Here is a 15383-nt window from a genome sequence, read left to right on the forward strand (position 1 = left end):
CGGCTCCGCGCCCCGCCGTCCCTGGCCCCGAGCAGGCCCGGCCCCAGCAGCCCCCGGCGCGGCTCCTGCAGCCCCGGGCCGCGCGTCTCAGGTTCACCCTGGGGGTGGGGGTGGGGGTGGGGGTGGGGGCGGCAGGGGCGCCGACCCGCCGCTCGACAGCTTGGGCGCCCCAGGCGGCGTCAGTTCTTCCTCGCCCCCTCCCCCTCCCGCCTCCCCACCTGCTCTCCTCGCCCCCCACCCCCGCCCCGCGTGGCCCGCTAACACCGCAGCGCTGCACCCTCGGAGCGCAAAGGCCTGAAGCAAGGGGCCAAGCGCACGGGTGATGCGCCCCGACCCCGCACCGGGGCAGGTCGGGGCGACGCGAGCCCCTCGGAGGCCTGGGTAAGCTGGGGTGCACTTCGGGTTCCTGGGCTGGAATATTACTTCCCCTGAAACTTAAAGCACTTCATAAATATTTCAGGTTTTTCTTTCTTTTTTTTTTTAATAAATTGATTTTTTATTGGTGTTCAATTTACCAACATACAGAATAACACCCAGTGCTCATCCCGTCAAGTGTCCCCCTCAGTGCCCGTCACCCATTCACCCCCACCCCCCGCCCTCCTCCCCTTCCACCACCCCTAGTTCGTTTCCCAGAGTTAGAAGTCTTTATGTTCTGTCTCCCTTCCTGATATTTTCCACACATTTCTTCTCCCTTCCCTTCTGTTCCCTTTCACTATTATTCATATTCCCCAAATGAATGAGAACATACACTGTTTGTCCTTCCCCGATTAACTTATTTCAGGTTTTTCTTGAGCACCCACCCCTTCAGGGTCGGGATCAAATAGTAGCAGATCCATTTTCCCACAAGAGAAGATGGGAGTATCCAGAGTTTACACCCGAGACTCCGAGCTTAGACCACAGGACGGTCCGGCTAAAGCACTTGACCAGATCCGGCCCCCCCCCCCCCCTTTGTTCGCCGGGACATAGGTGCTCCGGAGCCTGGAGAATTTATAGTGAGGAAAGCATCCATCTGTCAGAAGCCTTGGATTGTAAGCCCAGCAGATGCCTTGGGAACTTGTCTGTCCTGAGCCTCAGCTCATAAACTGCAGAAGGCCCTATCGCAGCCCCATATTTTTCAGATATAAAGAGTAACAGTAGGATAATGCACCCAAAGGTATTTTGTATCTTGTCCTCTCATGGACGCTAAAACCACTGTAACCAGCTTCATCTGCACTCCAGGACTCAGTTTGAAGATTGGAGAGGCGGCTGCTGCGGCCTCTGTATCATTAATAAGGTTTTTTGTTGGTGGTGGTGGTGCTGTTTTTTTTTTTTTTTAAGGTTTTATTTGTTTATTCATGAGAGACATAGAGAGAAAGGCAGAGAGAGAAGCAGGCTCCCTGGGGAGTCCCATGCGGGACTCGATCCCAGAACCCCGGGATCACAACCTGAGCTGAAGGCAGATGTTCAACCCCTGAGCCACCCAGGCGTCCCTGTTGTTGTTTTTAATCATCTGAGTAGTGCTATAATGTTCTGACCACAGAGGCGCTGGCACATACAGGTCAAAATAGCCTATGTGGCTCATGGAGAGAGGGGAAGACTTTGGAGTCACAAAATATTTAACTTCAAGTGTTGTGGAGATCAAATTTCTTCACTGCAAAGTCAATTTCTAAAGTTAATTGAGAAACTATCATTAGGGCTTAATTTATAAATGTAATATTTAACACTAATATATCCCTCACTGCACATTATATGATTTTATTTAACTTGAAAAGGAAAAAAAAAGTGATGGATGACAGCACTTTTTTGGACAGCATTTTAATTCAGGGCTTATCATTTTCTGCTTACAAAGTCAACATTACCCCTCAAATTGAGACAAGTTAGTAAGATTATTTTAATCTCTTATAAAATCTTTAATCAGATTTTCTAACGTCTCTCCTTTTCTAAAAGCTGTCCCTCCCCCCCCCAACCCCCCCCCCCCCCACTGCTCCAAAAGGCAATCCATCTCTCAAAGAAGGCTATGGTGTCAACACATAAAACGGGGGCTGGAGACTTTGGATCTGAATTTTTTGCAGACCATATGATAGCTGCTTGCTAGAGGATTGGCCCTTAGCCAAAGAGTTAAAGTTACTGAATCCAGCCTCTAAGAGCCAAAATCCTCCCTGCTTTCTAGCAAGGAGGACTTCCTTTCCACCTCAGGAAATGTCTGATGTAATGTGCTTCAAATAAGCTGGCTCGTGTCCTGGCTCACAGCTTTCTAGCCTGGTACTTGGCACAGGCTCGGAGTCCAAAGGCCATGCCCAGGACTAAATATAACATCTCTTTGGGCCAAAGGGGTTATAAAGCAACAAACATATAACACGTGCAAACTACCCCTAGTTTTTCGCAGTCCCATTTGGATGCATTTAGAAAAACAAACAAACAAACAAACCTTAAGCTATGACATCTCTGATGCCTGGCCTTCCAGAACAGCAGGAGTTTTGTTTTCGGTGTCAGGCGATGCTTATGGCCATGCCTGATCCTGGTGGGTCACTCAATTAAAGATAGAGTATGATGTATGGCTCTGGGAGTTGGATCATGAGGGACATTAAGAAACTGAAGGCTGTCCAGGGCAGAGTCAGCAGCACCGGGGGGATGTGCAAAACAACAGGTCAAAGTTACAAGATTTGAGAGAAGTAGGGCTGTTAAGCCTGGAAAGGAAGGCTCTTTTGTTTATTCAATCATTAATTCAACAAATGTTTGCCTATCGAGTCGTGCTGAATGAATCAATCAATTAACCAATGAGAGATTTCTTGACTACTTGCCATATGCTGGGCATGATGATAAGCACAAATGGTGCCATATGCTCCCTTTCAAAAATGTGCCACGGAATCAGTTTTGTTGTTGTTGGAAGGACCAAGAAAACATTAGTCAAGTCTTTTTCACCATTTTTCACTTATATATCTCAAAACTTTGTCAATATATTTTCTGCAGTGCCTACCAATCCAGATAATGGTGTTTGGCTTTTTTTCCCTAGGGCTTCTAGAACAGTGACACTAGCTTCTCATTGTTTTTGTTGCTCATCGGTCACCATGGACCCTGACATGGTCCGTCTTCCTCGAGGAAGATCACCAAGCTAGCCTACTCTGCTCCTCAAAACAGGGTTCTCCTCAACCATATAGATTCCTGGCAGGTGGCGAGTTCTTTTCTGCTCAGCCCTTCTGGCATGCAGAATTGCCACCTCACGGGGCAGTCTGTCCCCTCACTTGTCAGAAAGTGTTTCCTTCTTTTGTGTACACATCTAAGGACTTTATTACTAATGTTAAGAATGTCTGAGTCTATGCCCTTCATGGATGTAGGCTTACGGCCCAAATCATGTCCCCATTTTGGTAAAAGGGCAGGTGCGATGTGTCTGCTAGTGCCCAGAGCTGCTTTGAACAGAGGCCTAATTTCAAACCAATTTAAGAAATAGTCAACCTCTCACCCTCTTAAAAAAAAAAATATTTACTCAACATCCCCTGTGAGGCAGGGGGTCTATGAAGATGGATGAGACAAGGTTCCTGCTTTGAGGAATTTATAGTCTAGTAGAGGAAGTTAGAAGTGAAACCATGGGCAACAAAGTGTTACAGGTGCTGTGATAGAAACACATAAAGCATCCAATGTGGGCCCAAGTGCGAGACAGGTGATTTTTTTTTTTTTCTAGAAGGGTCAAAAAATGCGCCATCTTAAAGTATTAAAGACTGGGGAGGCGCATTAAGGAACACTAATGGTGTGCACTCATTCCAGCACTCAGCCAGCATTCATAAAACCCACTCTATCAGTCACTAGGGCCCATATGGGAAACTTAACCTTCAACCCTGCCTTCCGAAACTTTTCTTTCTGGCTGACTCCAATGTGACAATTTCTTCCCAAGCCTCCACAGACAGCTCGAGCTCATGTGTTATTCAGCAGAATCCAGTGGATTTACTGTTACGGCAAAAGTAACAGCATGTCAGGGCGACAGTTTCCAGCTACCTGCAGTTAGTGCTGTCCACGGGAAGACAGGCAGCAATGGCCCCCTTTACTCCCTGGCTTGTGACCCCTGAAAAATCACCCAGGTGCAACCTTCCATCTCTGCCTGTCTGTCTGTCTCTGTCCTTCCCTTCCTCCCTCCAGACCGGGATGGTGCCAAAAAGACAGGAGGAGGCAGGGGCTCTGGATCACTACCTGAAGCAGGAATATCTGCTGGCCCACGGTGTGACCAAGTAACACACTTCCATCGTGTTCTCGCAGTGATTCTGGTATCACCATCTCTGGCAGTCAAGTTGCTCTGAGCTAATATGGCAGCACAAGGACACACCTGACAACTGTGTGTGGCCTCGGCTACCATGGGAGTTTCCCAGGGCAGTGGTGTGTACCTCCCTGTACAATTCCCAGCAGGCAGGTGAGAAATGAAAGAGAGCAGAGCAAGGTTACCCCACAAGGCAGACACGTGCTCAGGAAAAGGCCACAGGAGCAATGGTGGTTCTTTTAAATAAAGTTTTCTATGGAAATTTATGCATTCTACTCCAGAAGTGGTTTTCTCCCTCATTGGGTCTCTCCTTTGCTTTGTTATCCCTTTTTAAACCCTATAATAAGAAGACCATTACTTAGGAAACCCACTTGAATTCTTTAGCCTTATGTGAGGCTATTGGCTCTGATTCAAAGTCCTGGATTCCTATGAACAATAGGCTCCACAGTGGTTTCACATTAATAGAAGCCCAAACGTACAGGAGGCCATGAGGCTTGGCATGTGGGGTGATGCTCAGCAAGCCAGGCCTTAGCCATGTGTGTGTTATAGTAAGTTCCAGAGCAGTGGGTAGGAGTTCAAAGCTGGCTGACAAAAAATATTTTTGTTCACTCCGAAGAACACCAAAGAGTCCAAAGAGCTTTAACTAGGAAAAGTTCACTGGAACCACTACAGCCTTATAGACACAAAACAGAATGGTCTTGGAAGGTTCCTTTATGTCCAAAATGGAACTAGATCACATCCACTCTTAACCCATGAGTAAGCTTGGGAAGCAGGCCAGCCAAGGGTCCAGCAGTCTAGCAGAGCAGAGCTATTTAGAACAAGAGACTGGATGGAAAGAGACCTAAGCTGAGACTCCACCTGCCTGTGACTCAGTTGTCTCATCTGTGAAATGGACATGGTGGTGGTAGCTTTATGACAGAACAGGGCTTCAAGAAAATAAAATAACATGTGGTGGGGCTGAAAACAATACTCGGAAAAACATAGCATATTGCATGACTCCCTGGAACAAACCAACTTCCCACAGTCCCCAAGGGCCATCTTGGAATTCTTGAACAAATTTGATAAGAGCATCTAAAGTTGGTCCCTGAATTGGGCTGGGTCAGTCTTCCCAGTGTGACAAGTGAACCCCCACCCCCACCCCACCTCAGAATAGAAGGAAGGTGCAGCCTGTGATCCAATGTGGACTCTTGTGTCATAAAGGCTTATGGTACCTAAGCAGCAGCTGACTGTCCAGATCAGAGTCCTGGACTGTCCCAGCCTGGCTCTCTACTTTGATTCTCTATTGCCAAGTGCATCAGCGATGTGTGTTCTGTGTCTAGTGCATATCACCCACACTAAACGGTTTCCCAGCAGAGCACAATGTGATCACATCTGATTCACATTCAGTGAAAATGTCTGCAATTGTGCAGGCAAGCTGTGCAAATTCACCACACTAACGTAATGTCTGAAAAGCTGGTTACACCTAAGACAAAGATGTTGATGTGCACAGACTGTTCGAGGGCCCCTGGGTGGCTCAGTTGGTTATGTGTCTGCCGTTAGCTCAGGTCATGATCTCGGGGTCCTGGGATCAAATCCCACATCAGGCTCCCTGTTCAGCGAGGAGCCTGCTTCTTCCTCTCTGCCCTTCCTCCCTACCCATGATCTCTCTCTCTCTCTCTCCCCCTCCCCCTCCATGTAAGAGTTACGAGTTAATTCTCCCGGTAGAGTCAAGAACAGAGGCTTGGAGTGAGCAGGTGCCACTGAGAACACCACCAGGCTCCTTGTTGGTACATGGGAATAGGAAGAGCTTTCTCCACACTGTTGTGTTGAGGATTAAATGTAAAGCCACTGGCGTGGTGGCTGTGGTTTGGGGATGCAGAGTAACGTAAGTGAAAATGACAGACTGAGTTACCGCAGCCTGTACTCTTGACACTCAGGAGCCGTGAGCCCCTGAGAAGTGACCTACCATCTCGAAGCCCAAGTGTCCCCATGAAAACAAAGTAATGCCAACCTTGTGGACTTGTGTAAAGCACCAGCCGAGGGCCTGGCAGAGGTGGCATGGAATACATGCTGGACAATGGGCCAAGTCTCTCCGCACGTCCAGACCACCAGACCTCCCATTCATTCCAGCACCAAGCCATCTCCAGCGCGGGCAGGCGCGGTTGATCCCTCGATCCCCTGAAGTGGGAGATCCTAGCATGCCATGCCCCCATGAGGCCTGCTCCCCAGATAAGCAGTAACCACCCCCTGTGCCAAGTACTGCCAAACGTGGAGTCAGCAACTCTGAGAGAGGCATCTCATCTGCACACTCCTGTCTGACAGGGGTGTGGGAAACTCAGTTTGACAAATGCTAAAGGGAGTGAGAAGCATCCAAGCAATTCCAATTCCAGATAGCTGTTTTAATTTGCATTTTGTAAATCCATTGTGCTGTCACCAAGGCATAAAATAACAATAGTCACTTCCTCATTTTCCCCCCTACTGCTACAAGACAAATGAAATGAATTACCTAAATGTCTAAATTCTGCCCTACGATAAGATTGGTTGTAGAGAGGAGGTAATAAACTAACTTCCCTGTGCTGTCTTCCGAATGTAAAACGTGTCTTCACTGACTGGCCGCAGGATCCTGGGTTGCTACAAGTTATTAGTGCTCTAGACCTTGTCACCTTACAAAGGGCTGTATTTTGTAAGCCAGACAGCAGGTCATGGCAACTGTCTCAGCCGGTGACTCAGTGGCTCTGCCACTTTCATCTATTCCCTGGTGCAAGTCACACTCTTTGACCACATGCCTCCCTGGAGCTGAAGAAGACCCTGCAGCATTGTTATGTTTATTGGATAAACCACACCACAGATTGATTTGCAGCAAATGTGTACCTCTTCCTGGCTCTGGCCCAGCAATCACAAGGGAAAACTGGGACCAGGGTCAGCTAATATTTGTCCACATATTGGCATCTTATTTAATTTCTACTTCAAAGCCTAGGTATGAAAGTAGGAGAGGATGTCCGCACGCAATTCTCCTGACTAAACGAAGTGCTGTTTTGAAGGGGTGGTCAGCCACCTGAAATTTCCCAAAGATGTAAATGACTGCTGAGGCCAAGTCTCTTGTTGCCATGGAATGATCAGCTCCCAATCTCCCTTCACGTTCTTTGTGGAGGAGGGAATCTCCTGGGACCCGGCCAGTGATTTCCAAACAAGGCTCCAAACCTCCTCTCTGCAACTCCAGTGAGAGAAACTGATTTTACCTGTTTTATACAGTGGTATACCATATAAAATGTCATGTTTTGAAAGGATATTTTTATGCTTAAATTTTTTTATACACTGACCTATGACATCTGAATGCAAAGATTTGCAGGAAATATAGAAGTCCAAGAAAACTGAGTCCAAATTTAGTTCTCCTACTTACTGTGTGACTTTATACAAGCTACTTGACCCTTATTTGAGTTTAAATTTCCCCACGTGTAAAATGGGGGTCTTTGTGAAAGATATTAGAATACTGAGATCAGTTCTTCTTCTTTCCCTTCTCTTAGAATAGATGGAAGGCAGAAGGCCTTAGCACGCCAGCTTTAAAGTAAGAAATGTTAAAACAGGACCAGCAATAGATATTAATTTCTCACTGTGTGAGTATATTATTTCTTGTTTTTCCATTATCTGAAAGAGACTGTGTATTCATTTGGGGGGATGATAGGAATAACTAAAGTGGGAGAAATTGTTTCACTCCATGGCCAGGCTCAAGGGATAAGAAAAGAAGCAGGAATTGGGCCAAGTACCTGGAACAACACTCAGGAAGGAAAGAGCCCATGGGACCAGCCTGGACCAGGACCATCTGGGCCTGGCAGGAGCCCTGATTCATTGCCCACCCTGTTCCCACACCAAAGCAAAGGCGGTGTGCTTAAGGCTCCTCAGGAAGCATCTCAGCTGTTAAAATATCCCCAGAAATCCAGCTTTAATCCTCTGAGAGCAATTGATATCTGTATCTTTCCCCAATTCAGATTAGAATCCAATAAGTTTAGTTCTTAGCAATTTCTTTTAGCTTATCAGAATTTTACCATTTTATTTTATAGCCTTTCTTTTATAGATTTACTAGATAAACCCAAACATTTGGATATTGGAAGATAGTTCTGTGCCTGGTAACTATGCCCCCCGCTCCTTCCACTAAAACAGAGTGCTTTCCATAACACTGAGCTCAGAGCATCAGCTTCTTCAGCCTCTTTCCTGTCCTGTCCTCTGAGGGCAGAAAGGAACAAAGAAGCCAGGAAAGGAGGTCGCGAGGTGATGTGGGAACAGGTCTTGGAGAGGCCTGCAGAGCAGAGGACACTGAGGAATCGAGGTGGTGGAGAGAGGTGTGGGTAAGGGAAAGATGTGAGTACTGACATTTCTTTCTGTCTGGGACCCGGGACTGCTAGAAATACAGCCTTTCTCTGGGAGTTGCCAGCAGCAACTGTAGCTTTTTGTTTTCTAAGTTTTGTTTTGTTTTAAATAAAGAAAAGAAGATCCCAGAGATGGGTGGTAGAATAAATGGTACCTTCCTATGCCACCCACTTCATTCCTAGGGGCCCTTTGAATAACTCTACAAAGATCTCTGACCAGCCTAACTTGGAGGCACATCCTCTGAGAAAAACTAAATGTCACAGTATAAAATCACAGCCTTTAGAAAACCTCCCCCCTACACCTGGTTTTAGGGTATACTTTAGCCCCAGGAGATCAATAAGACTAGCTCCAGGATAAATACTGCAAGCTGTACAGTTCTCTAGATTGTATGTTTCCTGAGGCCAGAGTCTGTATCTAGGATTCCCCTTCATATCTAGTTCTTTTTTTTTTTAAGATTTTATTTATTCATTCATGAGAGACACACAGAGAGAGGCAGAGACATAGATAGAGGGAGAAGCAGGCTCCCTGTGGGGAGCCCAATGAGGGACTCAATCCCAGGACCCCAGGATCACGATCTGAGCCACAGACACTCAACCACTGAGTCACCCAGGCATCCCTTATATCTAGTTCTTAAGTAGACAGTTAACTAAGTGTTTATTGAATGAACATTGTCTTCTACTCAGAAACAATTGGTGTTTATATAAACCCCTTTACTGAATCCATACTTTCTAATACTCTTCTAGTCTCCTTGTGTATAAGCATTGAGAAGAAGGTGAGCAGGCCCAGCTCTAGTGAGACCTCTATGTAACCCCTAGTGCAGCCTCCATAAATTTACTTTTATTTATTTTTTAAAGGCTTTTTTTAAAAAAAAGATTTTATGTATTTATTCATGAGAGGCAGAGAGAGAGGCAGAGACATAGGCAGAGGGAGAAGCAGGCTCCCCAAAAAGAGCCCGATGCGGGACTCGATCCTGGATTCCAAGATAATGCCCTGGGCTACAGGCAGATGCTGAGCCACCAAGGCACCCCTAAATTTACTTTTAAAAAACAAATTAATCTCAATTTCCCATACATTTTCTTAGTGAAAAATACTGAAAGGAAGAGTTTTAAGCAACTAGAGTATCTCTCACATTTGTTTCCTATGACTCAGTGCCTCTTAAGTGGAGGAGGGAAAGAGAGAATTTACTGCTCACCTTTAGAAAGATGACAGAGCTCATAAACAAGAACATTAGGACACATATTTTAACTGTATTTTATGATTGATAAAGTCAAGTATTGAACACATCGAGACATGGAAAAGAACTTTAAAATATTGAAACAAACTTTTATAGATGAAAACTCTAATGTCTAAAATGAAAAATACAATGAAAGAGACTAAAAGCAGACTAGAAACTCTAAAAGACAAGACTAGCAAACTTGAAGACAGCAACAGAAATGGACTAAAATGAAACACGGAGAAAAACGACTGGGGAAAAAATTGACAGAGTATTAATAAACCTGGGAAAACTTCAAATGGCCTAATACCCATGCAACTGGAGCCCTTCAATGCTAGAAAAGCAGGAGCGACTGGGCAAACAAACAAAAGTAATAACTGGTAAAAATTTTGCCAAATTCAGTAAAAACTGATCCTGTAATCCCAGGAAGCTCAATGAACACCAAAACCAAGAAAACTACACAGAGGTCACACCATCACCAAATCGCTTCCCACCAGGGAAGAGATCTTCACTTTGGCAGCAGCTATTAATCCCGTAGCAGTAGGTGATTCTAGTTTCTAGTCACCCCCTACCTTTCAGAACCAACATCACTACATACCAGTTCCAAGATACCAGCTTCAACTGTCCAGATTCCTCTCCTCAAAGCTTTTTGTCCCCGTTCCTCAGGGCATCTCTCCTTTGTGCTCCTGAGGTACCAGCACCAACACCAGACAGCACTCCCCCTAGGGCTTTGGGACCAAACTTTCTAGGGCCCTTCCTCCAGGCTTGTAAACGCTGATAAACCCAAACCCTCCCTTTGCTCCCCTCTCCCAAGAGATGGAAGCTGTGTCCTATTATTACTACCTCTGTGGTAGCTCAATGTTTTGTTTTTTTTTTGCCTGTTTACAAATTATGTTTATTAAATTCCATTTAAATAACAGAGAAGGAGGATTACATCTTTTTTTAAATATTTTATTTATTTATTCATGATAGTCACACACAGAGAGAGAGGCAGAGACACAGGCAGAGGGAGAAGCAGGCTCCATGCAGGGAGCCCGACGTGGGATTCGATCCGGAGTCGACAGGATCGTGCCCTGGGCCAAAGGCAGGTGCTAAACCGCTGCGCCACCCAGGGATCACCCAAGATTACATCTTGTTAGGTAAAAATATGAGCTTTAAAATTTTTTTTTGTATGGTATCTCAAGTAGGCATAGAAAAGTTAAGCTAAGTAGCCAGAATTGGATTGGGTTGGTTACTGAGCTTTTTCAAATCTATCCCTCTTTCCTCAACTTTGTGACAGGTGTGTTCCCAACAGATTCTGTCCAAAGAGGGTGCTAGGGGGAGACAGGAAGCTAGAGGGGGAAAAGGCATCTGCTCTCCTCTGTTTTTATTACCACCACACTGATCATGGTTCTTCATTCCATAAGTAGCAATTGAGCCCCAGTAGGTTCTAGTTACCAGTTTGTCTTTTCCTACACTCGCAGAGCAGCCTCATTATGCCCTCCCAGAAATCTGAGTACCAGCTGGCTGGTGTGGTCTTCTGAGGGCTGAATCCCATGTCTGTGGGGTTTTCTCAACTGAATTCTTCTCTGAATTTCCTGAGGTGGGACAGCACCAGACAGACTGCACCCCCTTCTCAGAGGTTTGTTTACCAGCTCTGAGGTCTTTCCCTGAAACTTCTCAGGTACCAGGACCAAACTCTGTGGTACCTCTCCCTCAAGATTCTAAAATTCTATTAATCCCAACTCTTCCCTTTGTTCCCATAGCCCAGAAGGAGGCAACCACTCCTGCAACTGCCACCACTGTAATATTGTCCTTTGGGATTTCATACCATAAAGACATCTCTATGCATTACTCCAATTCTTTTAATACCTTATATATCACATTATATTCAGGCTATTTTAACTTTTCTATTTCCTCTTGTCTTATCCTTACATTTTCAGAGACTTTCAATACGGGCTAAGTTATAAATGTGTGTCATTGCTTATGTCATGGAAAAGATCTAGAGTAACCTTCATCATTCTCATGTTTGTTTCACTTTGTCTGAGGGGCATAGTTATAGGGAAGATTAACAACTCCCGTATCTCTCATAATTGGGGGGGTGGGGAGGGGATCAGACCCTAGGAAGCTGTTTCCTTGTCAAAAAATACAACTCAAGAGAGTTACTACAGATGCTTAAGGAGGCATTTCTGTGGAACCACTTAGTACTCATAAGTGCTATATATATTTGTTCTTATCACTGTAACCAGGTCTCACTAGATGCTGAACTGTACTGGAAATCAGTTTAAAAAATAAAAAATAAAAAAAGAACGGGCCTCTGTTTTTCCCATTCCACCCAACCTGATCCGGAGCCTACATACCAAAGATCCCTTTTGCCAATGACACAGAAGCCATTTATTAACATACAGCAAATACTGTTTATTGCAGACTTTCCAGCTGACTCATGTGAAAAAGGCACTATGAAAATTAATGAATCTAGATAATCTCTCTAAATGGATTTATGTTAAAATATACAACATTCTTACATAACATCTGTTTTATATATGTGAAATAATATAACATTTAATGACAAAAATTGTGTTTCCAAAAATAACATTTGTTGAAGGTTAAGTATCTTTCTTTTCTCTATCTAGAATCTTTCACAGGATTAAAATATGTGTAAATTAAGTGTTTCTTATTACCAGAAGAACTTGACACAGATAAACACATAAAATGGCCCCAATATCCATTTAACTACTTATGTCAATATTTAGAACTGAGGCCTTCATTAAGCAAAATACTGTAATGCACACCAATGCGGGCTACTTCCTGGGACACATTTTGACTGCATATGACCTCTTGTCCACTTGTGCTTTCTCATATATAAGAACACAATATAGATAATAAGCAGAATATAAACTAAATCAAAATACAGGCTATACAAGGAATTGTGATCAACAGAGCCATGACACATAAAATGTCTTGGGAATGCTCCATAGGTTTGTATTTGCATGTCCAAGGCCTTGTTGTATTTTACAGTTCATTAAATGTTTTGATTAAAAAAAAAAAACTGTTGGCATGAAGAACTTTAAATAAATCTAAACATTCTATCATTGAGTATGTCAAGGAAGAGAACTAAGTAAGCAGAGCCTAGCCGAAAGTAAGCTACACTCTGAATGACAGACACCAGAATCATGGGCAAAAGTGAAATTATTTAGATTTTTAAATCACGGGCAATATCTTTGTTTTGCTGCAATAAATAAATTTACCTCTATCAAAAAATACCTGCTTATACACTGAAGTGGGGATGAAATAATTAATCCAATAAAGGAAACCTCAACCTTGTGAAAGCAGGCAAAATATTTCCCAAGGGCAAAGCATCATTTTACAATTATTCAGTTTTAATAAAAAAAAAATGGCCCAGGAAAAAAGTCCTCTGCTTACTTATGTTTGCATTGTTTCTTTATGGCGATAACTTAAGTATTCCAAGAAATAAGAATCTGACATTCCCTTCATGGCTTCTTAAAACAAAGCACGTTGGAATAATGCCACAAATTTAAATGGGGTTTAAAAACAAATTAGTGACTGCTTCCCTCATCAAAAGATTCCACCCCTGAATCACTAGCAGCAGCACTGATTTTTTCCTGTCGTCTTCGCATGATTTCTTGCAACTCGGAGCTGCCACTGTTATCCTGAAAAACAAACATGGTTCAGACAAGATGGTTACAGGTTTGTGTGGGCTGCAGGTCATGTAATGAAATGGTTCAGGGTAAGAGTCCTTTGGTTTTCTCCTACTATCTCTTGGGGAAAACTGAAGGCTGCCCTTCATATAAGTGATGCTTCTGGAATTCAGTAATACATCGCATTAATCATTTTTTTCATTTATGAGATGTCTTAAGGCAATTCATTCACCATGCCTTTCACTTGGACATGATAAAGATAAATCAATAATGTATGTGGAATGCTCCAGATTCCCTGGGAGAAATAAGATATGTGTACAATAAGCATAATGAGATGGCAAAGTATTAAAGAACCCTCTTAAGTCAAGCAAGATACCCATCTGCCATTAGGGGATTCTAAATTAGGCTCAAAGACTAGGCTCAGGGTACACCACATTCCCTTCAGAATACATGAAGGTTCTGACCCTCTGACCTCAAGTCAGCTTTCCTCCTTGCCACTCTCTACCTACCATCCCTGTGCACCTTCCTTATTCTGCTCTCATCAATAGAAGTTTCTGGCAACCCAGGTGAGTAATCTAAAAGATGGACTAAATGCAAGAGAAGGGTGTAGTCAGAAGGTGACTGAGGAACATGAAGCAACTCAGGTATTCAGTCTCTGCCTCCATTTATATCCAGAGGAAAGGAAGTAAGACCGAAGAGGAATTGGGTGGTGGAGGAAAATCATAGACAGTCTGATACAAAGGAATTCAGAAATTTTGGCACTTCCTATCATACCCTTGAGAAGGAAATATATACTCTCAATAAAATTAAAATGTATAACAGTAAAATAAAAACTGCCTCAGAGAAGATTCAATCCTTATTCATATTAAATATACAGAAACCCTAATATAGAAGATGCCCAGGATCCACCTAATAAGGAACTCCCAAGATCAATGTTGTAGGAAAAATTTCCAGGGAAGTAAAATTTCTCCTGAGAGTGGTTGTAGGGTTGCATATGTGAAGTTACTTCACTTGGAGTTACTTCACTGTTGAATTTAGAGGATATACCTACTAGAGAAAATTATGTATCAATTTTACGCCAAAGCCAATATACTTTCATTTGAGTTCAAGTATAATTTCATGAAAGATATCAAGAGCTGTGAGATATGGCTTGAAATGACTACCCTTACACAGCCCATTTTAAGAAGAGTAGGATATGCGAAGCTTAAGGATAGTCAGTCTAGAAAACATTTCCTCTTCTTTCCTACTGACAACTATGGCTAAGTAATTACTCTTCAGCACTCTCTCTTTCCAATGATTCCTAATATTTTCCCTCTGATTATTTAGATATATACCAAGATCTAAGACCCACAGCCAGGATTTTAACTACTGACCTACTAGAATCTCCAAACTAAATATTAAGAACAGGCAAAAGAGTTCTGGCCTCTTAAGGCATTTACTCACTCAGAAGTGAATGTCCATTACTGTGTCAAAATTTAAATTCCTACAGAAGTAGTTAATGTATATAAAATGAGAACATTAGGCCTTTCATTAAATGTCCAAAACCATATGCTCCAAGCTTCATATTACAGGAGCATTTATGATAAATGAATCTCCCCTCAAATGGTCATTGATAGTCTCTAGTGATAAATTATAAAAAGCTGAGTCAAACTTAGCTCTGTATGAAAGGGAAATTGACCAGTGTGGACACAAACAGCTGATTTCAGAGCTTTCAATTTTCGCCCCACACTCTTGATTAATGTAGACAATATCAACTTAGGTTGACAGGTCATACCTCTAATGCAGCTTTTTGTACAGTGATTTGGCTAAAGACTCTGGACCCTTCAGGGCAGACTGTCTTCAGTTCATCTTTGTTGAGAGAGAAAAGTTGTGCACCGTTCAATACTCCAAGACTATTGACAGTCCTGAAAAACACAGAAGAAAGAAAAAGAAATACAGCATTAAAAATATTATCTAGATTGGG

The 15383-nt window shown here is 43.4% G+C and overlaps 1 protein-coding gene across 8 annotated transcripts in view; it reads right to left on the reverse strand.

Annotated features, from left to right (window-relative positions):
• Positions 1-12154: 12154 nt before the first annotated feature.
• The window catches only part of EPS8 (epidermal growth factor receptor pathway substrate 8), a 176546-nt gene continuing 173317 nt past the window's right edge, over positions 12155-15383 (reverse strand). For all 8 annotated transcript variants that reach the window (XM_055318548.1, XM_055318543.1, XM_055318540.1 and 5 more), the window contains 2 exons: positions 15195-15324; positions 12155-13432 (listed from right to left, as the gene is read on the reverse strand). In XM_055318548.1, coding sequence (XP_055174523.1) covers positions 13319-13432; positions 15195-15324 — 244 coding nt within the window. In that variant the 3' untranslated portion in view covers positions 12155-13318. The remainder of the gene's footprint in view (positions 13433-15194; positions 15325-15383) is intronic.

The sequence above is a fragment of the Nyctereutes procyonoides genome, unplaced genomic scaffold (assembly GCF_905146905.1).
Source record: "Nyctereutes procyonoides isolate TBG_1078 unplaced genomic scaffold, NYPRO_anot_genome, whole genome shotgun sequence".
Taxonomy (NCBI): Eukaryota; Metazoa; Chordata; class Mammalia; order Carnivora; family Canidae; genus Nyctereutes; species Nyctereutes procyonoides.